General features: G+C 43.1%; 1 protein-coding gene across 3 annotated transcripts in view; it reads left to right on the top strand.

The window, feature by feature from the left end:
• Positions 1-8,853: 8,853 nt before the first annotated feature.
• Positions 8,854-24,869, top strand: part of CUL1 (cullin 1) — a 43,264-nt gene continuing 27,248 nt past the window's right edge. The window contains exons 1-3 of one of the 3 annotated variants that reach the window (XM_083577941.1): positions 8,942-9,049; positions 19,581-19,661; positions 21,907-22,200. In XM_083577941.1, coding sequence (XP_083434067.1) covers positions 22,061-22,200 — 140 coding nt within the window. In that variant the 5' untranslated portion in view covers positions 8,942-9,049; positions 19,581-19,661; positions 21,907-22,060. Of the gene's footprint in view, positions 9,050-9,237; positions 9,986-19,580; positions 19,662-21,906; positions 22,201-24,869 lie in introns of those variants that run through there. The other 2 variants (XM_083577939.1, XM_083577940.1) reach the window with 2 other exon arrangements.

Genomic DNA, 24,869 nt, shown 5'->3' with positions numbered 1-24,869 from the left:
GTTAAGGGGTGATATGATAGCCATGTTCAAATATATAAAAGGATGTCACATAGAGGAGGGAGAAAGGTTGTTTTCTGCTGCTCCAGAGAAGCGGACACGGAGCAATGGATCCAAACTACAAGAAAGAAGATTCCACCTAAACATTAGGAAGAACTTCCTGACAGTAAGAGCTGTTCGACAGTGGAATTTGCTGCCAAGGAGTGTGGTGGAGTCTCCTTCTTTGGAGGTCTTTAAGCAGAGGCTTGACAACCATATGTCAGGAGTGCTCTGATGGTGTTTCCTGCTTGGCAGGGGGTTGGACTCGATGGCCCTTGTGGTCTCTTCCAACTCTATGATTCTATGATTCTATGATACCTCCCTAAAAAAATTTATATACCACCCTTCATCTGAAGATCTCAGGGCAATTCAAAGGATAAAAATATTGCATAAAAAGCACAAATAGATAAAAGAAAAGGAAAACTAAACTATACCCGCCCGCCCCCAAAATACATCTAAAAGGTTGTAGAAGATTAATCAGCCCAAGGCCTGGTTGAAGGGGAATGTTTTCTCCTGGTGCCTAAAGGTATATGACCCCCAAGGGTCATCTAGTCCAATCCCCTGCCATGCAGGAATCCTGCCCACAGCTGTCCTCGGCTGGGCGCTAGCCACCAACCTGCCAGTCCACAGCCAAGAGGGACAACTTTACCCTGATGTCTATTTTGCAGGCGATAACCTTCTCAAAGCTATGAACCTTCTGGATAGGGTTGCTTGTTTGGTTTTTTTCCACTTTGACATACTTTATTCATTTACACAATCAAAACTGATTAAACACTGGAAGCCTTAGTAATAAATGAAATTCAAATATAATTATCCATAGTACAAAGTGGTTTTTCTTTTTGTTTAGGTTAGGAAGAAAAGGGGTAAGAGGGGGAGGGGGGAATGGTGAGTGGGGTGGGGTCGGGTAGCAATGCTTCTATTATACGTAGTGTATGTGTGGGGTTTTGTGTCAGCTTCACTTGTGTGGGTTCTCTTTACTATTTGCTTGTTGTATTTCTTTGGTGGTGAGAGAGGTTGGGGGGTGGCCTAAGGTGTGGTTGGTTGTCTTTGATTGGCTGTAGTGAAATTTGTTTTTGTGTGTGAATGGGGTGGGTGGGTGTTTTTGGATCAGGTTAGCCAGATTGATTTGCATGCCGTTGTTGGGTTTTTGTTGTTCTCTTGTTGAGCTGTGTATGTGATAAAGGGGAACCATGCCGGGTGTCAGGTTGGTAGGCTCTTTCACACAAAGCAGTCTCTGACAGATTTATTACTTCAGATTTATTCAGCAATTAACAATTAACAGCAATTAACAATTCAGCAATTAATCAGCAGTCTGAGCTTCATTAACTCATTCGTCACTTTCGGAGTCAGTTGCCGGATCTAGCTTCTTTTTCCCCCTGGTGGAAGCAAGGTACCCTCCGCCTCCTCCCTTTCCTTTTCCTGTCACACACTTTTTGGGGCGCTCAATTTCTGGCTTTTTGGTGGCTCTACTCCTCCTAACCTTCCCTGTTCTCTGTTACTTTCAGAATTGCTAGGCTGCACTCCTGAGCGAGATAAGTTTATCTCACTCTCACTGTGAAAAGAAGACAGATTCCTACTAGTCTCTGGCTCTCCTTCAGATTCCGCTCCATCTGTCAGAAAGGGAACTTCTCTGACACCAGGGTGAAGGCATCTTATTCTATTTGGGTGTCCCCTAGTTTGTCTTCTATTTCTTGCGTTGATTTGGGTTTGTTATTTTTGTAGAAGTCTGCTAGGCGTATTAGTGGGTATTAGTGGGGATAGGGTTAGGGACAGTTTACCTACTTCTTCTTTCAATGATTTAAGCATGGTCTGTGTGAACTGTATAGTGTTGTGGGGATTTTCCTTAGTTTTTTTGGGAGGAATGGGTATGCTGTGGTGCGGGTATTTTCAATTGTGTCCTTTCTAGGTGTACCTATTGTTTTGTCTCATCTTCTAGGCTATACAGGATTATGTGGTGTACTTGGTTGGCGATGTAATATGCTCCCATGTTTGGGATTCCCCATCCTCCTTCTGAGGAGGGGCGGTCCAGGTATTTGAGGCTTATTCTTGGTTTTTTGTGTGAGAAGATAAATGAGTGTAATGTTTTCTGCCATTTGCAAAGTTGGGCTGGGATAATCCAGATTTTTTTGGGGGGGTTGGAATAGGTAGGCTAATTTTGGGAGGATGATCATTTTGATCATGGATATCTTGTCTGAGAGAGTGAAGTTGGTGTTGTTCCATCTCCTCAGGTCTTTGCTGATTTGTCACCACAAGGGGTTGTAGTTGTGGAGGTATAATTTGTTGAGGTTTCTGGTTTTTTGTACCCCTAGATATCTGAACTTGGTGCGGCAAAGTTTTATCTTGGTGATGTTGGAGAATTCTTTTTGGGTATGAGGGTGGGTGTTGAAGCACATAGCCTCAGACTTTGCAAAATTTACCTGTAGGCCTGACACCACTGCAAATGTGTTGAGTTCTCTGATTAGGGAGGTTGCTGTGTTTATGGGGTCTGATGTTGTGACCATTAGGTCGTCTCCCAAGAGCCCTAATTTATAGGTTCTGCCTTTTATTTCCACTCCCTTGATGTCTGTGGCTGCTCATATTCAGATTGCTAAGGGTTCCAGAGTCAGGGTGAAAAGGAAGGGAGATAGTGGGCATCCTTGTTTTGTGTTGCTATGGTATTAGAGTCCATACTGTTAGTCCTGCATTTTGCTGAGGCTTGGGAGTATATTTATTTGAGGGTTTGTAAGAATTTGGGACCAAATTTTATGTTAGTTAGTACTGCTAGTAGGTATTTCCATTCTAAGCAATCACAAGCTTTGAGGATGTCTAGGGACACAATTGTCAGTGGGAGTTTAGTTGCCTTGGTGTGTTGAGGGGTGAAACAAAGGCAACATAAACCTCTGAAAAGGCTTAAGAGGGGGTCTTAAGCTTTAGGAGTATCAAGCAACACAGAAAAGGGGTTTATCGATTGCTCCAGCACTGCTTAAAAAGTGACAGAGGAAGGGAGGACCTCAGCATTTGGAACAGTGCAATTCCGGCTGTGAGACGCCTCAGGACTTTAGCAAACCAGTGCTAAACTTCTCTGAAGAGTGGAATTGAAGTTACAAACATTGCTCTTCAGTAATAAAGAACGAATTTTACATAACGAAGGTATGTGGAATGAAAAGAAATAACTTGGAATTTAAAACAAAGGCAAGAGGGAAGGAGAAAAGGAGGTCTACCTCAGTGCAGTTTTAACAACTGTGGAAAAGAACTTTGCAAAAGAGAAAGTTCTAAAGAATAAAAAAATTATTGCATATTAAAGAGCGGCATAAGAACTGGCTAGCTTACAGGCATTTACGACTGGGAGATCTTGCAGACTTGGGGCTTGGTTCCCATCAGAGACTGTTGTTGAAAGGAAGAACAGGGCTTTTGGAACGGGGCGGGGTGACCGAGGAAGGAGAGGACAGACGGCTGACCTTGCTGTTAAGCTGGGGCTTGTCTGCATGGTCCCCAACAAAGCGGAGCAGTGACGCGGGGTCTCATTGTGATGGAGAATGAGGTGAGGGGAAAGCGTGGAGGTGGAAAAAGGAAGAGAGAAAGTACAGGCAAAATGGTGGTCTACAAGGCATGTCAGAAAGAAAAGGAAGATTCCAAAGGGGATTAGGAAGAAACAGAAAGAAGAAATATAGAATAAAAATATTTTGTTTTTTATTGGTGTATCTATGTTTTTGTTTATTTGAAGAGTCTACAGAAATAAAAAGTTATGGAATTAAAACTTATTTCATAGAATATAAATGTAAAAACAACAAGTCAAAAAGAAACAAAATAAAGCACATATTAATGAAAAAGAAATAGGACATCATTTGTTTACAGGAAACACACGTCAACAGGAAACATAAAAGGGTTTGGATTAACAAAAAATTAGGCATAGGACTTTACACTTTACCTTGACCGGGGAACCAAGGGGACACCTCTCACATTTCCATTTTATAGTAACACAAGACAACAGTTACTGTAAAGGCAGGATGTGATCTGTGGAGATACCAGAACCCTCCTGAAGTGGTCATTGTCATAGGAAGGTCTTGCCAAACTCATTGTCCTGAGACCATTCCAACTGTCACCACAATCAAAACAAAAAAAATTTTTTTTTCTTCCTTCTAGTAGCACCTTAAAGACCAACTAAGTTAGTTCTTGGTATGAGCTTTCGTGTGCATGCACACTTCTTCTTTTGTTTTGACTATGGCAGACCAACACGGCTACCTATCTGTAACTGTCACCACAATGAAAGCCTGGATGTTGCTCTTTGGCCCTGCTTGGATTTGGGCAGGATGGGAAAGCAATACTTTCCTAGCATACACCAACACGATAATGAAACAGGTTAACCTCACTAATTGTTCCCCATGTCCTACTCCCAGCAAGGATTTCCTTCTGGTGCACAACCCCTGAGTATTTCACAACAAAACACCACCCGAATGTTCCCAGTGATACTGCAGGTAAATGTTACTCACATTTCCCATCGCGTGGTGCAAACGTTTGGAAAGTTACCCCCAAACAAGAGATTTCTGGGTGCTGCAGAAGTATGTTTCCAGTGGGAAGGAGAAATTCCAAAGAATAAGTGCACTAGGCCCTGGAAAAAGCAGAATGTTGGCCAGTACCCAAATTGCCCATTTATTGTACCATTAGCTAATGTGTCAAGCCTCACAAATCTTAGTGACCCCTGGGTCTATGGGAATCATAGCAACATTCTGTTGGGAAATGGTGTAAAAGGACAGAAGGTGAATTTGTCCCTTTTGACAATTTCAAGGTTTCCTGGTGTTACCCAAACTGTAGCTGCCCTGCAGAAGTCTGTGTACCAACCTTAGGTACTTTGTGACTTGTCAGCAGGAATCTACTGGGTAAGTGGAACATGGGCAGGTAAATTCCTTCTTCCATGATAGGATGGAACCTGCACACTGGCCTATGATTTTCCAGCAGGGTTCCATCAATTAACCCCCACCTCAGCACAATGGGGGGGGGTGCAGTGACATCACAGAAGGGGATTGGTTTCCTGCAATAATCTTCCCTAACCTAGGAGTAGCCTGATCCTGGATTTCTAAGGGAATGGAGGGCTTAGCTAACAGCACTTACAAGGCCATAATTGGACTCCAGACAGAAATAGATTCTTTGGGGGAAATGGTTTTAGAGCATCAATTAGACTGTATCAATTAGACTTGTGCTTTCTATGTTAATGAAAGCAGAGAAATAGAGATGCAAATAAGATATGGGAAGTAGGGGCTCAGCTCAGAGCATGGAGAAATGGAAGGATCCAGGGGCGTAGGAAAGGGGGGGCATCATGGAGGGGGGTGACAAATTATCAAGGAACAATTACTGCCCTACTAAAGGTAAGGTAAAAGGACCCCTGACCATTAGGTCCAGTCGTGACTGACTCTGGGGTTGCGGCACTCATCTCGCTTTATTGGCCGGCGTTTGTCCGCAGACAGCTTCTGGGTCATGTGGCCAGCATGACTAAGCCGCTTCTGGAGAACCAGAGCAGCACACGGAAATGCCGTTTACCTTCCTGCTAGAGCTGTACCTATTTATCTACTTGCAATTTGTGCTTTCAAACTGCTAGGTTGGCAGGAGCTGGGCCCGAACAACGGGAGCTCACCCCGTTGCAGGGATTCGAACCGCCGACATTTTGATCGGCAAGTCCTAGGTTCTGTGGTTTAACGCACAGTGCCACCCGGCGGTTCATAAAATACTTTTTTTTTCAAAATGCCTGTTCTAAAGGTCTTATCTTACTACACTAGGGATTATATAGCTACATATGAAATTTCATGCATATCAGTTAATATCTTGACCCTCTTCCACAAAAATAGCTGTTTACTTGGCCATTTTCCTATGTCGTGAAGGCTGAAATTTCAACAAAGCACGTGACTTTGCTAGACTCTTTTCTTCTTTAGGCAAGCATACCTAGATGCTTAGGAAGGTGAAGTAATATTAATCTTAATATTTTACTTTTGTATGTTTTAAAGTAGGATTGTTAATTTTTCTTGATTTTACTGCTGTGGTGTTTTTTTGTTTTTTGTTTTGGTAAACCACTTTGCAAGTTTTTTAAAATAAATTTTATTAAATAAATAAGCAATAAATATAAATAAAATAGCACAAACCAAAACACAATCCATCCTGTAGATTTAAGTATCTGTCCATAGTCGCCTACTTGTTATCAGAGGCTCAGAATTCACATTCCATTGTAAGAAAATATGAAATAATGTAAAACCATTTTTGCAGACAAAAATAAATATCAAAGGGGGGGGGGGGTTTGACAAGAAATATTCCGCACAGGGTACCACCTGACCAGTTGGGCTTCATGGTGGAAGTCTCCCTGGTCAGAGCTCCCAACTGCAAAATGAGTTAAAATACTATTAGCAAGCATAACAATAGGGCTGTAATAATAATAGATTTTATTGCATTAGCCGTGTGGCCATAGCATGATATACATAGAAATAACAACATAAAATGGGGGTGGGAAGATAAAGGTAGATATCGTCCTGGGCAAATACTTAAAGGGAGAAAGAAAGAAAAAAAAAGAGATAACAGAAGCAACAAAGGATTTAAAACATCGAGTGACCGAATAGTACAGAAACAAAAAGACAAAAAACTGCTGAGGCTGGAGGAGGATCGTTAAAGAGGTCCTTCAGCTCCTCAGATTTGTCCTAGCTCCATTGTCCTTGTACAATAAAGCTACTTGGAACTTCGTTCGGTTGTGCAGCGTATCGACTGCAGCTGTGGTGTTAAAAAAGAAGTTAGTGCCGCTTTCCTCTTCATCACACTGAGCAGGAAGTTAGCTGTCATCTCGGTAATCCAACAATCAGAATCCTGCAAAAAAAGGGACACTATCCAGGGCTGGATTGGGAGATGAAGCTTGTTCATGAGAGGAGTTAAAAACCGAGATCTTTCATCTGACCAGTTAGGACAGAAGAGCATTACGTGTTCCATAGTCTCCAGAGCCGTGTCATTACAGGTGCATGTTCTGTTTGCGATGGGGACTCTGGAATAACGACCCGACAGAACTGCTGTAGGAAAACAGTTGAGACGGGCACAAGTAAAGGCCCTTCGCTTAGCCTCCGAAGAAATTGTGAAGCAGTATAGAGGTATTCCTTCAGGGGGAGGAATAGCTAGGGCTAGGCCTGAACACGGCCCTCTTGCATCGGCAGCTGTGTTAGAGAAGTCAAGTTGCTGTAACTTCTTTTTAATTGAAGGTAGGGCCACCGGACTGATACATTCTAATTTAAGAACAGTTTTGCAATTCAGATTAAAAAGAGAGCGGAGTTTGAGGTTAATTGTAGTTTTCCAAGGGGAATTATGAATATCTCTTAGAATCAGATTGGAAAAACCACCTCTAATTCGAGCATCCGATGCTAGTAGGTGGGAGCTATAGGAGATGGCTTGACACCATGCTCGTTTTACAATTGAGGGCTGGGCGAACTCAAGTCGTAGGGCTGCACCTGAGACGCATCTCGGAACACCGGAAAGAGATCTCAGAAACATATGAAGTGGGCGGTCCAAGTTACCTGATATTGCTGTAGTCCATACTTCACAATAGGGCTGTAGTTATTCCTTGTGATTTATATCTGCTTTCCCCTATTGTTGCAATACTGTTCTCGCTTCCTGCCTCAATCCCCTCAGCTTCCACTGGTCCAGGTAATGACACTGGAACATCTTCTGGGTGAAGGAACCTATCCAGGTACAAGTTGGCTTCTGTTCCTGCCTCTTCTCTTTTGTTGTGCCAAGAGTAGCCGGCAATGTCCTCCAGTGGCTGGCGGGAAGCAGAGCTGGAAATAAAGACTAGTGTGCAGCGAAAGGAAACCTTGGAACCACAGTGGGGGGATCAGAAATCATATTAGATCAAGCGAAGGATGAACTCAATTTTGGTATGCAAGAAGTGTAAATCGTCTTTAGTTCGCTTTTGGAATGCCTTGTGTCGATTACTATATATTGTTTGATTTGGTCGTTTTTGTTTTGTAATGTTTTTTATATTTGGAGACCAGTAAAGCATAAAAAAATGCACCCGGTGGAACGCCCTCCCACAACTATCTGACTTTTAGATGACATCTGAAGGCAGCTCTGCTTAGGGAAGTTTTTAATGTTTGATGTTTTATTGTGTTTTTAATATCCTGTTGGAAGCTGCCCAGAGTGGGGAGGGCGAGGCCTGGAGTGGTGGGCAGGCGGACAGACGGACTCCGGCAGCAAAAGTTGCAGAATGGCCTGCTGGGCTGTGGCCTTGCTCTGTGTTTCCTTGGGTGGTGGTTGTTCTCTGTGCCTTTATTTTTAGGTCTCATTATGATTACAGAGGTACCTCAGGTTATGGTAAGCACTTAATTCATTCCAGAGGTCCGTTCTTAACCTGAAACTGTTCTTAACCTGAAGCACCACTTTAGCTAATGGGGCCTCCTGCTGCCGCTGCGCCACCGGAGCACGATTTCTGTTCTCATCCTGAAGCAAAGTTCTTAACCTGAAGCACTATTTATGGGTTAGCGGAGTCTGTAACCTGAAGCGTATGTAACCTGAAACATATGTAACCCGAGGTACCACGGTACATGGAAATTGTCTTGTGTACTTTGTTTTCTATTTATTGCCCATCTCTCTTGTAGTTGCAATGGGGCAGCTCTTGACTTGCTGTAAGAGGCCTGGAGCACTTTTCCCTGTGGAAAGGCGGCATACGAAGAGGATGAAGATGACGCCGCCTGCATTTTTAGGCCGAGGTCAGCCTAAAGCGCCGCAGCTGCACCTTCTTCGTCTTGGCCCTGAGGACTCCAACTCCCAGCATCCCCCGGCTCCCGCCCCGCCTTGGCCCCTCCCGGCCTCCCTCGGGGCCTCGGGCGCGCAGGCGGAGCAGAGCCGGCAGGCCGCCCGGCGGGGCCATGACGCAGAGGTGACGCTCCGGTGACGCGACTCCTCGGCGGCGCCCGACCCGGAAGCGGAAGAGGCGGGCTGCCTTGGCCTGTGTGGAGACGAGGCCGCCGGGCCCTGCCTGCCTGACGGACTCTGCGAGGCGCGCGCCATGGGGCCGGTGAGTCGGCGGGGCCCGTCGCCTGGGGGGCCCAGGCCAGGCGGGAGCCCGGCCGGGCGCGGGAGGCGGCGCGGGGCCTGGCCGGGAGGAGAGGCCCGGAGGCGGCGGGGGCGCGGGCCTGGCCGAGGCTGTGGCGCAGCCCGAGAGGGAGGGAGGGCGAGGGAGGCCGCGGCGCGCGCGGGCTTCGCGGAGGGGAGGGCGGGGGTCGGCCGGGGCCGCTCCTCCTCCTCCTCGGGAGTCCGGCGGCGCAGGGGGGCCGCGAGGGCGGCCACGAACCGGCATCTCCTCGCAGCGCCTCCGAGGGAGGCCTCGCGGGAGCCTCCCGCCCGTCCCGAGTTCCCCGGGGCTCCGTTGCTGCCCCCCGGCGGCGCCCCCGGAGCTTCCCTCGCTCGTTGGTCCCGTGTCCTCGCGGAGAGCGGAAGGGCTTCGGTCGGCGCTGCCTTGGCCTCCCTCGGGCGCCGTCAGGGCCTGGCCTCTCCCTCGGAAAGCCCTCCCTGGGGATCCCCTCGGGGACCCCCCCCGTTGGTCCCCATGGCTCTCCGCAGGGACTCCGAGGCTCAGCTGCGCCCGCCTGGGGATCCCCTTCGCCCTGTTTAGGGCGGCTGCTCCGCCTCGCTCCCTCGCCCATAGTTCCCTTTCCCCCTCGAAATCCGCCGCGTCGCTCCTTCTGCCCGCCCGTTCCTTAGGCGCCCTCCCTCCGCTTCGCAGTCGCTTTGTGGTGGACAGGAAGGAAACACGACTGCTTAGATTTCGTTTCCCTAAGGAAGCAAGCGCATCTCTGCCAGACGCGCAATTCCTCTTAAATTTGCTAATAATTCATTCCACTGAATCCCTGCTCTAACTGTCCTAATACGTAGCTGTATTTTGAGAGAGAATATTGATGTTTGAAAGCTCATCTGCCAAACACCTTAATCAAGAGTGCGGGCTGAGAGACTGGTGAGGAGAAACCTATACTGTACTGTGCTAATTTTGGATTATGTATGTTTTTTTTTAAAATAAAACCGCACTTTCGTAGCTCCTAGTGGAGTTCCCGTTTAAAGTCTTTCATACAAACCCCTGAAATTTGCCGTATTTCAATAGTGAAACAAAATTAGCCAGTATACATGTTATAAGCACATTGATTTCTGTAGTATGGGAAAACAAAAGTATGAGGCTTTGGGAGGGTTTTTTTTTTTTACCTAGCCTAACCTACATCACAGGGTTGTGCAAAGACAAAATGGATAAGTGAGGGAATTATGTAAATGACACTGATTAAATTAAATTGTAAACAGCCAAACATAGTATGGTATGTTACTGTGGTAAAACATTTGCATGTAACTTGCGATAAGATTCAGTCTCTAGTTTGCACTTCTGTATTAAGTGGGGCGGGGGGGGGCGGGAATGCTAGTGCATTTTGGAAAAACCTAAGACCTGACATTTTGTTCTTCAGCAGGAGAAAACAAGGAAGTGCATACTGCTAAGTAGGTTAGTGGGATTGAGGAACTATTTCCTGATCAGACAAATTGAGTGAAATCTAATTGCAAGCTTGATTAGGGATGTCACTTGCATAAAAGCATGAACTGGGGTAGTATTAACTGCCACCTCCAAAATGTTCTTCTTGTTCACTGCATTTGAAATTTATTGGCAAAATGGTATTGTGATAGAGACGTACTAAAAAAAGTACAACATAAAATGACTCATCAGCATCTTAAGTTGGGTGTAGAAGTGTAGCTTTGTGGTTGGTGGACTGTAAATAAATTATATTCTCATGGAAGAGTATCTCAGTAGAACCACCAGGGGAAACATGTATATATAATGAAATTTGTGCTATTTTTCTTCATAAATACCTCTTTATTACAGACACTTGTTCTTGGGGTACTTTATAATCAATTCCTATATTGCTTTGCTCAAAACTTGCTCTGAGGCATGTTAGATGACTTGTTTATAAGCTATTCTTTTTTATTTGTGAATTAAATAATTGCTCCTTTTTCTACAGTGGATCAAGTGTTAGCATAATTCTGCAAATGCTCACATTGTAATAATTGGGAGAACCCTTATGTGAGATGTAATAATACTCTCTGAATACACTGTCAAATAGGTTAGGGCCTGTGGGGCTGAGTCATGGTATATGTGTTCAGAAGGAGACTTAAAAACACAAAACAGTTGAACACAAAACAGTAGCTGGAAAGGTTTTTTTTCCATTGCTCTGCTACACATGTTTTCTGTATTCAGATGAGTTCCTCTTTTACAAAACTATGTGCAAATAAGAAATGAGACACCAATATTGAAGTACTTTAATGCTTTCTTGTGTATAACAGTGCAGCATAGGCTACTGGCTCTATTAGCATGACACCTTTTGATCTTACCAGTTCTTGTGCATCTTCTCCTCTCTTGGTTTCTTTATTTCATTTTACTTTTTTAAAGTTTCCATTTTTGTTTCTGAAGCATGGTGGATATTCCATCTGTTTCAGCTTTAAAACTATATGTTACTGGTTTACAAGAGCCAGTGTGGTGTAGTGGTTAAGAGCGGTAGACTCGTAATCTGGGGAACCGGGTTCGCTTCCCCGCTCCTCCACATGCAGCTGCTGGGTGACCTTGGGCCAGTCACACTTCTCTGAAGTCTCTCAGCCCCACTCACCCCACAGAGTGTTCGTTGTGGGGGAGGAAGGAAAGGAGAATGTTAGCTGCTTTGAGACTCCTTCGGGTAGTGATAAAGTGGGATATCAAATCCAAACTCTTCAACCTCTCTTGGATCTGAATTGGGTTGATTACCTATTTAATAAATATTGCTTAATAAATTATATGAGCTGTAATAGATTGATCAAATTTACGTGGATGTGTGTTTAATAAAGTAATTGCACTGAAGAAGACACAAGCTTTGACTGTGGTGCAGTATAAATGGCCAATAGAAAATATATTCCATCTTCTGAGACAGCTCCTGAAGTTATTGTAAATACAGACAAACCTCGGTTCTTGAATGTAATTTGTTCTGGAAGCCAGTTTGGCTTATGAAATGTTCGACAACTGAGGCACGGCTTCTGATTGGTTGCAGGAGCTTCTTGCACTTAAGCGGAAGCTGCGTTCGGCTTCCAAAAAACGTTCGAAAACCAGAACATTTACTTCTGGGTTTTCAGCATTTGGGAGCTGAAATGTTCCAAAACGGAAGTGTTTGGGAGCCAAGGTTTGACTGTACTTTTAAAAAAATGAGCTTTTCTTAAATAAAAGGGGTTGCTCTATACCAGGGGCCGGCAAACTAAGGGCTGCGGGCCGGATCAGGCCCAATTACCTTCAGGATCTGGCCCACGGACTGTCCATGGATCAGCGTGGGGATTCTGTTCGTTTGAGCTGCGCCATTTCCCCCCCTGTGGCATTCCCCCCCCCCACTGCGGTGGCACCTCCTCCCTCCCTCCTGGATTCTCCCCACCCTGCCTAGAGGAGGAAGGGAGCTGGGCTGAGTGCCATTTTAAGAACCCCCTCTCTGGAGCCAGCCCTTTCGTGCCACTCATCTTCCCTCGGCTGCTGCCACTGTCGCTGCTCTGGTGCTCCTGTGGGCCAGAGAGTGGAGCGGATGAGCTCGCTCTGCCTACCCACGAGAAGCAGAAGCAGCGGTGGTGGTGGCGGCGGCAGCGTCAGCCCCTGGGAAGGTAAGCACTGGGGCTGGGGGGTGGGGAGGAGGACTACTTGCCCCCCTTGCCTCTTCTTCCAGCTCCCGGTGCTTATTCTCTGGCCCACCACAAGGTTTGAGGGACAGTGGACCAGCTGCTGCTAAAAAAATTTGCCAGCCCCTGCTCTATACTAATTGGCTGCAGGGCAAATGGAGGTGATGTAGTAGGGCCATTTGGGCCAACTCTCATGTGCAAAGGGGGCCCCCCTCAAATTTAGATAGCAATGTTACCTATCATAAACCCCTGTAAATACCAAATCAGTCCTGAAATTATGTACCTATAACATATTTTGTGCTTTCACATAATGTTTGCAGATAAACTGCTGTAGGATTTTTTCAGTCAAGTGATTTTTTACATAGGCTGGTACCTGACTAAGCGCATTCTTAACCATGTTTACTAAGGAGTGAGACTGCATTTACGTGGGGCTTCTGTTCCGGGCCCCTGCATGCGTACGTGAAATCATGTATAATGGGGAGCACCCTGGAGAGTCCTGGTGGCTCACGAGGAGAGAGCTCTTCAAGCTCTGGGGAGGGTCTCCTTGCAAACCAGGAGGACTTTCCAGCATGCATGCCCCCCCCCCCCATTTCTGGGATCCCAGCGCTGCACATATGTGTGGTTGTGTGCAAATAGAGTATGCACAAATGGGGATTTGCCTTCTAAATCAGTCATTCTATTAATACTAGTGGAAGTTTTGTAATTCTGTTCATTGAAGTTAAAAGTCACATGCACGCCCATCGATGTCATTGTTCAAAACCCCCTCTTTATGTCAAACAACTTGAATGGTAAAGTGATCTTAGGCTGCTCCTCTTGTACAAGCTGATAAACCCCAAGTGTGAGCCCAATGCTAAAATTGGTTCAAAAATTAACAGCACAAAATTATGCATGTTTCCTGAGAAGTATGTCTCAGAGGACTTACTGTCTAGTAAGTGTGTGCAGGATTGTAGACTTGTATGCATATAACGGAGGCAAACTGACAATGGGCAATCTGTTCAGCTTCAAATTGGACAGGGACTACGTGTGGAGATTATTGCATTGCAGGAGGTTTGACTGGATGGTCCTTGGGATCCCTCCCAACTACAATTCTATGATTCAAACCAGTGTGCATATTGTCAGAGACACTTAGATTCTGACTCTTCATTGAACCTCCTTTGCATAAAATGTGTTCTGTCTTCCTTTGCAAATACTCTTTTTGTTCTGGGTAGCCCATATACCCTTATGAAGTGTGAAAATGTGGGAAAAGGAGAGACTGGAATCTAATCTGGTTGGTGAACAGAACAGTGTACAGTGGTACCTCGGGTTACATACGCTTCAGGTTACAGACTCCGCTAACCCAGAAATAGTACCCTGGTTTAAGAACTTTGCTTCAGGGTGAGAACAGAAATTGTGTGGTGGCGGCGCAGCGGGAGGCCCCATTAGCTAAAGTACCTCAGGTTAAGAACAGTTTCAGGTTAAGAATGGACCTCCAGAACAAATTAAGTTATTAACCTGAGGTACCACTGTATTGGTGGGGTGTCAATTGAGCAGCAAATCTCCCAATTATCAGGACACTATTAGCTCCCCCTCCCCCATTAATGTAATTTAGAATGTCCTCTTTATATTATTCCAGGATGAACACTGTTAGTTAATAATGTTCTGCAATTTTCTGGTGCATTTAAAATGTGAAATTATAAGTTCTCTTTTTTTTTAAAAAAAAAAAAGCAGGCTGCGCTGAGAAAAAATGTAGTAAGCATCAAATCTTATAAATAATAGAGAGATCCTTTCTGTAGAAAGTAGGAAGCAATATAGATATGACCACTTCTCTAACTTAACTGCATAGCCTGCTGTGTTCAAAAGGCATTAGATTGCATGTTAGGCTTAATATACATGGCCTTGGTATTCATACTGTTCTACACAGTATCATGTGAGCTTGTACATGCAGTTCTGAAATCAGAGAAGTATTGCTCTGCTTCTAGTGTTGTTCCCCACCCGCTTTGGGGGCAGGAAAAAGAAAAACACACAGCACTCAGTTGTCTTAAATGACTTTCTGAATCCATAACCAAGAGTCTGAGATCACATAACAGGTGCCCCTTAAAAGAAATATCAGTCAAGCCTAGAGAAGGGTACCCTAAAATTGAATTCTGATTGTCTTCTGTATATTGAGTTTGGTTCTGGAGTCCTGCATTCCAGTCTAAGCCACAGTTGCCTTACATAGGCATCAAGCACATAGGATATTTTATTCTGTATTTTCTAAACAAGGGTTGAAGTGTATGTTCATTCTTCCTAATGTATATGTGTGAGGGATAGTGCCTAAAGCCAAAATCGCATATAGTCAAAACACATTAGGTACAATGGCGGGTGGAATGCCAAGGTTTGATTTCTTGGATGCCCCCTCTTTAATTTTTGTTTTAATTCCTTCAAGCACATAAAGCTGAATGTGCACAAGTTAAAGGTGTATCAATTTTGAGTGTACTGTATTTCATCTCCCTTGTTAATATTCTAATGTTTAATGCTGGTCTCAAGCATCCCAGAAGACGAAAGAAGTAGAAAGAAATACAAATAAATTAAATAGGAGTAATATCTATGTAGCTTAACATTTTTAAAACAACAGCATTGAATGCAGGTATAACTTGGTTATGATAGTATTATATAATCACTCCTCTGAAATGCAGTTTACATGTGTTTCTGTGATAGGTTTAGTATACGTTCATGGAATTTAGTAGAGGGTTTATTCAGGAGAGCTCTTCCTTCCTATATCTGTATCCAGTAAGTGTTTAACTGTGGCATTTAATTGGTAATGTCTTATCTCTCATCTAGCCTTTGGTGAAGTGTCATTGCACACTTGTGGTAGTCAGAATCAGAAACCTATTGGTTATTCTGATCTGTGAACAATTTGGGGCACTGTTTTTACATCATTTTTCATATTGAGAAAATTTCTGCCTGTTCTTCCAGCTTCCATTCTAACTATATGAGCTCTGAGCTCTGTGTTCTGTTGAACTAATAGTAGAAATATTAATTCTGCTTTATATTTTGCTAAAACTTATAAACAAATACTAAGAAATACAGCAAAAATTATCTATCTATCTACACGTGACCTACGGGGGGGGGGGTTCTAACTCTGTATTTATAGCTTTTAAAAAACAAAATAGAGGGTGGTGGTGGTTTACTGATTTGTTAACTGAAAATCTGATAATCACTCTTCTGTTACTCTTGGTTGGCTTGCTAATTTGAATTTTGAACTTCACTTTATGACAGTATGCCTAATGGGCTGAATTAATTATAAAATTCAAATCAACAGTTCTTTTTCCACACCACTGAATTTCCACATCAGGCTGAAATTTTAACGTTGTAAGAGAGAGTGACTGGTTACCCAGTCAAGAAGACAAATTTTTGTAACACTTTAATTAGAATAGCAAGCTCTCTGTTACATAAAACAGAAGCTGTGTAACAAAAGATATTAACTAGCATGCATGGATACCTCCAGGACCAAGAAGGACCCTGAGCTGTGTGTGACATTTGTTTTGGTTTAGGCTAACTCCCCAAAGTTACAAGGCCTTTTAAGGGAAACCAGCTTTTACAAGATCCAAGAGGCTTACTTTTGTCTCAGAAAGGTGTCTCTACCTATGTTATACTTAATGTCATTGTGTTTCTTGTTTTTTAAATATCTAGCAAAGGCAACAAGATTTTGTATTTTGCAGAAATAAGACATTTCCACCTTGTTCTGATGGCTGGCTACAAATGCTCTTATTCTTGTATTGCAAGGGATTGGACTAGATGACCCTCAGGATCCCTTCGAACACCACGATTCTATGATTCTAACTACAGAGAAACCCAACAGGTCTCATCTTATTTATTTAAAGCATTTATATACTGCTTAAAAAGCATCTATATACTGCTTAAAAGATAGCATTTCTAAGTAGAGTACATTAAAATAAAACATATGGAGGATAAGACAAAGAAAACACCAAAAATCAAGCAGAAACCTGACTGCTACCCTAAAATGCCTACTGGAATAAGGAAGTCTTTGTCATCCACCGGATGTTAAACAAGGAGTGTGCCTCCCTCTGTTGGGAGGGAGGTCCACAGGCTTAGGCCTACAGCACTGAACACAGTTACCTTCCTGGTGCTACTAAATACTGTAATACCTCTGCGAACATCCGCCCTGTCTAGCGTCCATTCCAGCGAACGTCCGTGGCAAACCCAGAAGTACTGGAACGGGTTACTTCCGGGTTTGCTGCTCGCGCATGCGCAGAAGCTCAAACCGCTCTAAAGTTGCAAAGCTGACTGAACCAGTGCTAAATGATCAATATGGAGGTTGCAACTTACCAGAAATGAAAACTAGGGCTGGGTGTCATATTGTTCAAAACCGGTTTGAAGTCTATCATTTTCTTCTTTGGCAATCACTCGTAGCCAAGTAAGATTGTCTTCCATAAACACGGGTTTAACAGTGAGTCAATAATAATAATAATAATTTGTTTGTTTGTTTATACCCCGCCCATCTGGTTGGGTTTTCCCAGCCACTCTGGGCAGCTTCCAACAAAATATTAAAAATACAGTAAAACATCAAACATTAAAAACTTCCCTAAACAGGGCTGCCTTCAGATATTTTCTGAAAGTCAGATCGTTGTTTATTTTCTTGACATCTGATGGGAGGGCGTTCCACAGGGCAGGCACCACTACTGAGAAGGCCCTCTGCGCGGTTCCCTGTAAGCTCACATCTTACAGTGAGGGAACCGCCAAGGAAGGCCCTCGGAGCTGGACCTCAGTATCTGGGCAGAATGATGGGGGTGGAGACGCTCCTTCAGGTATACTGGGCCGAGGCCTTTTAGGGCTTTAAAGGTCAACACCACCACTTCCAATTGTGAACAGAAACTTACTGGGAGCCAATGTAGGTCTTTCAGGACCATTGTTATGTGGTCTCGGCAGCCACTCCCAGTCACCAGTCTAGCTGCCGCATTCTGGATTAGTTGTAGTTTCCGGGTCACCTTCAAAGGTAGCCCCATGTAGAGTGCATTGCAATAGTCCAAGCGGGAGATTAACAGAGCATGCACCACTCTGGCGAGACAGTCCACGGGCAGCTGGATTCTCAGCCTGCATACCAGAAGGAGCTGGTAGACAGCTGCCCTGGACAGAGAATTGACCTGCACCTCCATGGACAGCTGTGAGTCCAAAATGACTCCCAGGCTGCACACCTGGTCCTTCAGGGGCACAGTTACCCCATTTAGGATCAGGGAGTCCTCCCTGTCCCCCCACAAAGAGTACTGATGTCTTGTCAGGATTCAACCTCAATCTGTTAGCTGCCATCCATCCTCCAACTGCCTCCAGACAGTCACACTGGACCTTCACACATCCTTCCACAGTGGGGACATAGGATTCTGAACAACATGACCAGTCAAACGAAGTTAATGTTGAAGAATCATTGCTTTCACACTGGTATATTATGATATTGGTTTCATAATTTTTGACCTGGAAATATATTCTGAATCAGTGTGTGTGAGAGAGAAAGAGAGAGAGAGAGAATGCAGTATTCATGATGTGGGGAAAAATTTGAAGCCAGCCAATGCCTCTACCTGGCTCCATCCTTATTTCAGACATGATATATCAGTATATCATGTTGTTAGCTGGCTTCTATCACGAAGTTGAAAACCAGACATCTCCCAGCCCTACTGTTAGCCTCTGCATAGCTCTATCCTTATTTCGGACATCGTTATATATCAGTACATCACTGTGTTTAGCTGGGAATATATAGCGATGTTGAAAAACAGATATTGTGCAGCCCTAATGAAAACCATTGATCATGAGCATAGTTTAAGCTGTTGATTATAGGTGTACCAATGCTGCTGATTATGGGTTATCAATCTGACACAGCCATTCTATTCCACCCAGCTCTTCTTCCCCTCCCAACAGGCAGCATTCTGTGGCTACTAAGTGTTCTCCGTCCTCATTGGACTGTTGTTGCTTTTTTAATTTTTAAAGTTAGTATTCATGCGAACCATAGGATCCCTTTATGTCTGCTGATGCTGCCATCTTGTGCATGGCTACATAAGTGGTGGTAGTCAGAAAATTCGACTGGAATTAGCGTCCAGGATAATGATACTCCAATCCAGTTACATTGGCCAGGTGGTGTTGTGTTTCGCTGTAGAGTGGGAAAGGCACTAAGTCCATAAGAAGAGCCTGCAGGAATGGGTCAGCTGCTTGGTCTCACAGTAGCCAGCCGGATAGATGCTTGCAGGGAAACTTGCAAATAGGATTCGAGCACAAGTGTATTCTCCCCTTCCTTTGTATGTTTCAAGAGTTGTCATATATCTTCTCTCCATTGATTAATGAGGGCCATAGATTTGGATCAATATCAGTCTTTTAGCCATAGTGAGGGTGCAGAGAATCCATTTACATTGACAAGTTGTCAAATTCCATATAGTAGGTAAATACTTTAGAATATTATTATCCTGTGATAGTATACTATATTTATACAATATAGTACTTTCTCCGCAAACTTCATAAGGATTAGATCAGGCTTCCTCAAACTTGGCCCTTCAGATGTTTTTGGCCTACAACTCCCATGATCCCTAGGACCAGTGGTCAGGGATGATGGGAATTGTAGTTTCAAAACATCTGGAGGGCTGAGTTTCAGGAAGCCTGGATTAGATGTTGCATATGTTTCAAAGAAGCATTATTCTTATTTCATCTCTTAACAGCATGTTGTCTTAGTTCCTTTCTGTACAAATGTTATGAAGTCCAATAAATTCTAAATCTTTTCTGTTGTATAAGATACAATTTAAAATCAATTGACAACTTTGCTGCTGAAACTATAACATTCACCCATATAGAAGCCTCCAATTCGTTATTTCATTTGTTTCTCCGAGTCTGCATATCAAATTGAATTGTTGATACCAAGCAGGGCTTTTTTTCAGGGAGAACTCGCCGGAACTCAGTTCTGGCACCTCTATGGTGGGTGCAAGTGCCATTCTAAGAGAAAGAGGGAGCTGTTCATGGTGAGTTCCTGCACCTCTTTTTCCATAAAAATAGCACTGATAACAAGTATCTATAAAAGATAGCCACTGGCTTTTTAGTCTCATAGGATTTAGCCAATTGTTCTAATGTCTGTGGATGCCCAGGAGTTCTAGTGTTATTTTTTTGCAAGTGTTAGAAACTGAGATATAAAAGCTAGGAGTCAAATGGCATATGAAACCTAGCTTTCAGTCGCCACAACAGTACCGTATTTTTCGCCCTATAGGGCACACTGGCCCATAGAGCGCACCTCGTTTTTTTTGGGGGGGGGAATTATTCCCCCCCCCCCAGCCGCCGAGCTTCCCCCGACCCCAGCCCCCAGAACAGGCTGCTATCCGCAAGCCTTGCGAGCCCGGCGGGAACTCCCGCCAGGCTCGCAAGGCTTGCGGACATCTGCCCGAAGCACTATTACAACACAATTGAAGACAAGATGGGGGATTTAGCTGAAGATGGAATAAATGCTGTGCACAAAAGACAAGTTCTTTTAAAATAAAAAATCAAGTGAAAAAGTAGGCTAGGAGAAATGTGACTGCAGTTTCATTCTAGGAAAACTAAAAACCAATCCTCTCTTAATTGGAGTGGGTAGTTTGCCAAAACCTGTTTTTATAAATTTGCGAACAGCTTTGCATAGATAATTTAATCAGTTCTTTTTGCAATTTGTGTTATTTGGAGGGTTGCAACCAGCCAGAGCAAACCAGGTTGTGCACAGAGCACAGTGGGGCTTAAGTTTAGGCATGAATAGGACAGTAGCGTCCAGTGAACTTCATGGCTGAGTGGGGATTTGAACCCTGGTCTCACAGATCCTAGTCCTGCAGACACTAACCACTCACTGGGAAGAACCTTTTTCTTTCAGTTTGCAAAGTCACAACTTCTGTGATAGGTGGAGCTGCCAGTGAGGGGCATTGTCTCATTCTGTCCATTCATGCCCACATCATGTGATTCTTTTCAGTTCTAATGCTTCTATTTCTGTAAAGGAAAGCATTTCCCGGTAAATGGTGCAGGAACACTCACACAGAGACTGTGAACTCGTAACTGCTGCCTCCCATGTTGTGTTTGCTGTGTTAGCAGCAGCACAGTGACATCTCTGGGACACAAGCCAGGGCAGGGTGTATGGAAGCCCTGTTTGTCATCCAAGGGTCCAGCCGCCTCCATAATTTGGTGCTACTGCATTACCATCTGAATCTACATAATGGGTTGAATCCAGAGTTTCTTAACCGGAGTTCTCCTTGTAGAATAGGACACTCGGGGTTTGGTAGCCCCTGAAGAGGGTTGGGGGGACGCTAGAATAGTGTGGGAGTCAGTGCAGAAGGCTAAAGGTAGCAAAGCTGCCGGCCTCTCCTCCCTGCCCCTCTTCTATCCCTAGAATTGGATCCATCATAAATGAGTAGGTGGCAAGTTGGTATTTTAAGTGCTTTTTATTGGAGTTGTAATAAACTACTGAATAGAGGAGGGTCAGGATAACCAAGTATTAAATGATTCTCATTCAGGAGTTGCTTTCAGCTTTTTTTAAAAAAGAAATAGATAAAACTAGGCTTTTAAAATGGTCAGTTGCTTAGCTGCTTGCAGCTAATAAAAATTATTCCTAGGTAGCCAAGCAAAGAAATTTAGTAAGCAGAATGCTGGTTTGCTTCATGCTGCTCAGTAACTGTTATTTAATGCTGCCCATTTGAGTACTCTTAAGTTGCATGAATAAATATTGGTGTGTGTAATGCTAGTTTGAGAGTCTCTCTTCTTTTTGTTTTGTCTTTATAAAGTAGTCATGAACAGATAGATTATACCTTGGGATATTTGTGTAGACCATAATCGTATCACTTACCCTGCTATCCAAATTCATATTTACTATCAGTTTGATTATTGAGTGAATTGAGAGTAAGCCCGTGGTGTGGTCCATCTGACTTGCTACTAAAATGCCTTGGAACTGTGTATCGTTGTACAAATTGTAGGCTGTAATTCACAAACTGTTTCAAATCAGATGAGCTAATGCAGTTTAAATCCAGCTATTCTGATTTCACTGGTTTGTGTTCAACTGATAATATGGTGATTAGTACATTGAGGAAAGAATATCTGACCACCACTGGGGAGACACGATTTTAAAATAGCCAGACATACTTGCAAATGTTCCAGGACATCTTTCCATTTGGTATTATAGCAAATATGTTACAGCTTTATATTAGTTACTGGTGAAATTAAGTGGACAATTGAATAAACATCTTTTCTCTTCCTCTGCAGGGTTTCTTGTGAGTCAGTATCAGCCTGCATATGCAAAGAGCATCTCTTCTGAGCGACTGTGGCAGAACTTGGAATGTTAGTTTGTTTCTGCCTCTGATGGAGGAATAACCAGATTTCTCATTCCTGCACTGAAAGACTTCACAGGAGATACAAAATGTCATCAAATCGGAGTCAGAACCCACATGGACTTAAACAAATTGGTCTTGACCAGATATGGGATGACCTTAGAGCTGGAATTCAGCAAGTTTATACAAGGCAAAGTATGGCAAAGTCCAGATATATGGAACTCTACACGTATCCTAACACATTTCTGAACAATCAACTACTAATCTTACTGTTGATGTAGAATTATTCTACATGGGCAACTTTAGTTGTTCACTTACGATGATACAATTTAATTAGTTTTTTCCAATCAGGCCTTGAATGCCCAGGATCTCAGTATTTGGGTGGAGAGAGAGAAAGGATGTTTGACTTCACTTGAACCTCTGGTTTGTGTTTCGGTTCACTTTTTGCCCTAGGAACTTAAATGAGAGACTCGGAGGCTGTTTGGCAAAACCAGAGTCTTTGGCTCACTTTTGATATTCTGTAAAAAAAAGTTGTTAAATGACAAAAGTAGCAGGGTTATCCTCTTTGGTATAAATGTCATCCTAAATTATTCTGTCTTTGTTATGCCATGTTGCTGCCGAGTTCATGTAGGTAGGAATGGTTGTTGCGAGATGACAATGCTCTGATGACAACTTTGTGAGTAAGCAATCCAAATATTTTACACCAGCCGCCTCCATTTTTACTTTTATGTAAGAAGGAATGGTGTTTACCAGAGAGCAAAAGCTCCATGCTTCACGGAGTTTTACAATCTAAATATAAAAAAACCCCTTAAAATAAAATTTAATATTGAATTGAAATTCCCTATTTGTGTTGCAATATTATTACTAGAATTCCAAATAGTAACAAAGCTGATTAAAGATAAAAAGAAGTTGTCAAATACTTAAAGGATATTCATATTTGAAATCTGAACTTCTTTGTGCAGATATTGAGGATTTTTATTATAAGCAGGCAAAATCTGTTGAAACTTAATTCGTATTTGACAGCCTGATTTTATGCATATTTACTCAGATGCAAGTTCCACTGACTAAATAATGTGCATAGGACTTTGTCCTTAGAGGATTATCAGGTACATATTACTAATGTTCTATCTAGCTTGTAATTGGACAGTGTTAAATTTAGGATAATTGGTATCTTTTACCAGAGTTGGAGTTCCAATATGTGCTGCTTTTTGGCACAAATCAACATTTATAGGACTCCTTGGAATTTCTGACTTAGCTGCAGTGTACTTCATTGCTACACTGCAGATAGATTACATGTTCTGTTGTTTTGAATCTATCCTTGTGATACTAGGATTGTTTTGTTTTTAAATCAGTCCTTGTGACATTAGCTGAGGCAGAACAGATGGCAGAAGACTGTAAACATCAGTTGCACAAGTAATTGATTTGGATATTTAATATAGAAAGTTTTATAAGAGCAGTATTCTGATAGATTACTTGGAAGTAAATTTTGTACATTCTATTTACATGGTTACACTAGAAGATAGGGAGAAGCTGACAGTCTTGGAGCAACTTCCCAGTTATCATTTTCCAGTTTCTGTCTTAAGCATGTTAGCATTTAGATAGAAAATGCCTTGAGCAGCTTTTGTGTGAATGGTGCATGTAAAGTTATAATGGATTGGCTGATTTGCTTGCTACTTTTTATGCAGCTTCTAGGTGATTTCCTACATGCTTAATCTTTTTGTATTTTCCTTACTGGGTAGCTGGCTAACTGAAAACCACTTATCAGGTTATTTACATATTAATTCTTCAATCCGTGGTTTTGTTCACATGGCAGGCATGGCAAAAATTAGCTTAATGTTGGTTACAGTAGGAATGATTGTTGAGTAGAGTGGGATTGTTGTATAGCGATGATTTTGAAGTACAGAACTAGTTCAGTGTGATCAAAGGGTCTTTTAGACTTGTTCACCTGTCCTCCATGCCAAATGACTACAGTCTGTTGTCAGAATTACAGTGTCTTTCCATAAGAGCGAATTAAATATTTGCGGGAAAGTATATTGAAACTTTCTCTGATCATCTGTTTCCATTTATATTTAAGCCCTTTGCCATAGTGGTGTGGGTAGGGTTTGGAAGAAACAAAGTCTATTTTTGAGTCCCAGCGACACCTTCCCCTGAATTAGGTCACATCTCTTGAACATTCATTGGCTCTGGACTTACGTGGAGGAATGATGGCAGACTGTGACGACTGCTGGTGCTCCCATTGGTACAAATAGTTAATGCAGTGATTTAAAAGTAATCATGGTATAAATCTTGGTTACTAAACTCCATTTTGAAATAAGGCAGGTCAGGGATCAACTTCATCACACCAGAGACAAGAAGTTTTCAGGGATGGAAGAACATCTTGAGTGAGGAATTTTCATTGGGCCCACACATGGCATAATTCAGGGCACCAGGTCAGCAAAACCACATTCTTTTGATTATTTCAAGACTGGAATTAAGCACAACTTGGATTTTCTATCTGCCACTTGATTGGTACGCAGAAAGCAAGCAGACTGCTGGAGGGTGAAAAAGTACTAATCAGCCGGCTAAGGAGCAGGCTCAAAGGCATATTTTAGTTACTGGTGACTACAAAAGATGATAACAGATGAGAAATTGGTATAAAATCTTTATATTACCTGTGATTCTCTGGTTGGGGTGGTATTGATTGCAAAAGTGAAGCTGCAGCTAATCAGTGGGGAATGGAATGCTGGCTTGAAGAGACAGGCCCAAATTTCTAGAAGCAGAGACTGCCAAGGGGGAGATGAACAGCACCCAGTATGGCAAAGATACTGATGAATGCTTCATCGATTGTTGGTTTCATATGTTAGATGAACAGCTGATAGAACTCGAGAGATGTGCAGAATGGTAAATGCACTTCCATCA

This window comes from Podarcis filfolensis (assembly GCF_964270895.1).
Source record: "Podarcis filfolensis genome assembly, chromosome: 12".
In the NCBI taxonomy this organism is placed as follows: domain Eukaryota; kingdom Metazoa; phylum Chordata; class Lepidosauria; order Squamata; family Lacertidae; genus Podarcis; species Podarcis filfolensis.
The sequence above is the reverse complement of the archived record's forward strand: the minus strand, read 5'-3'. Positions and strand labels throughout refer to the sequence as shown.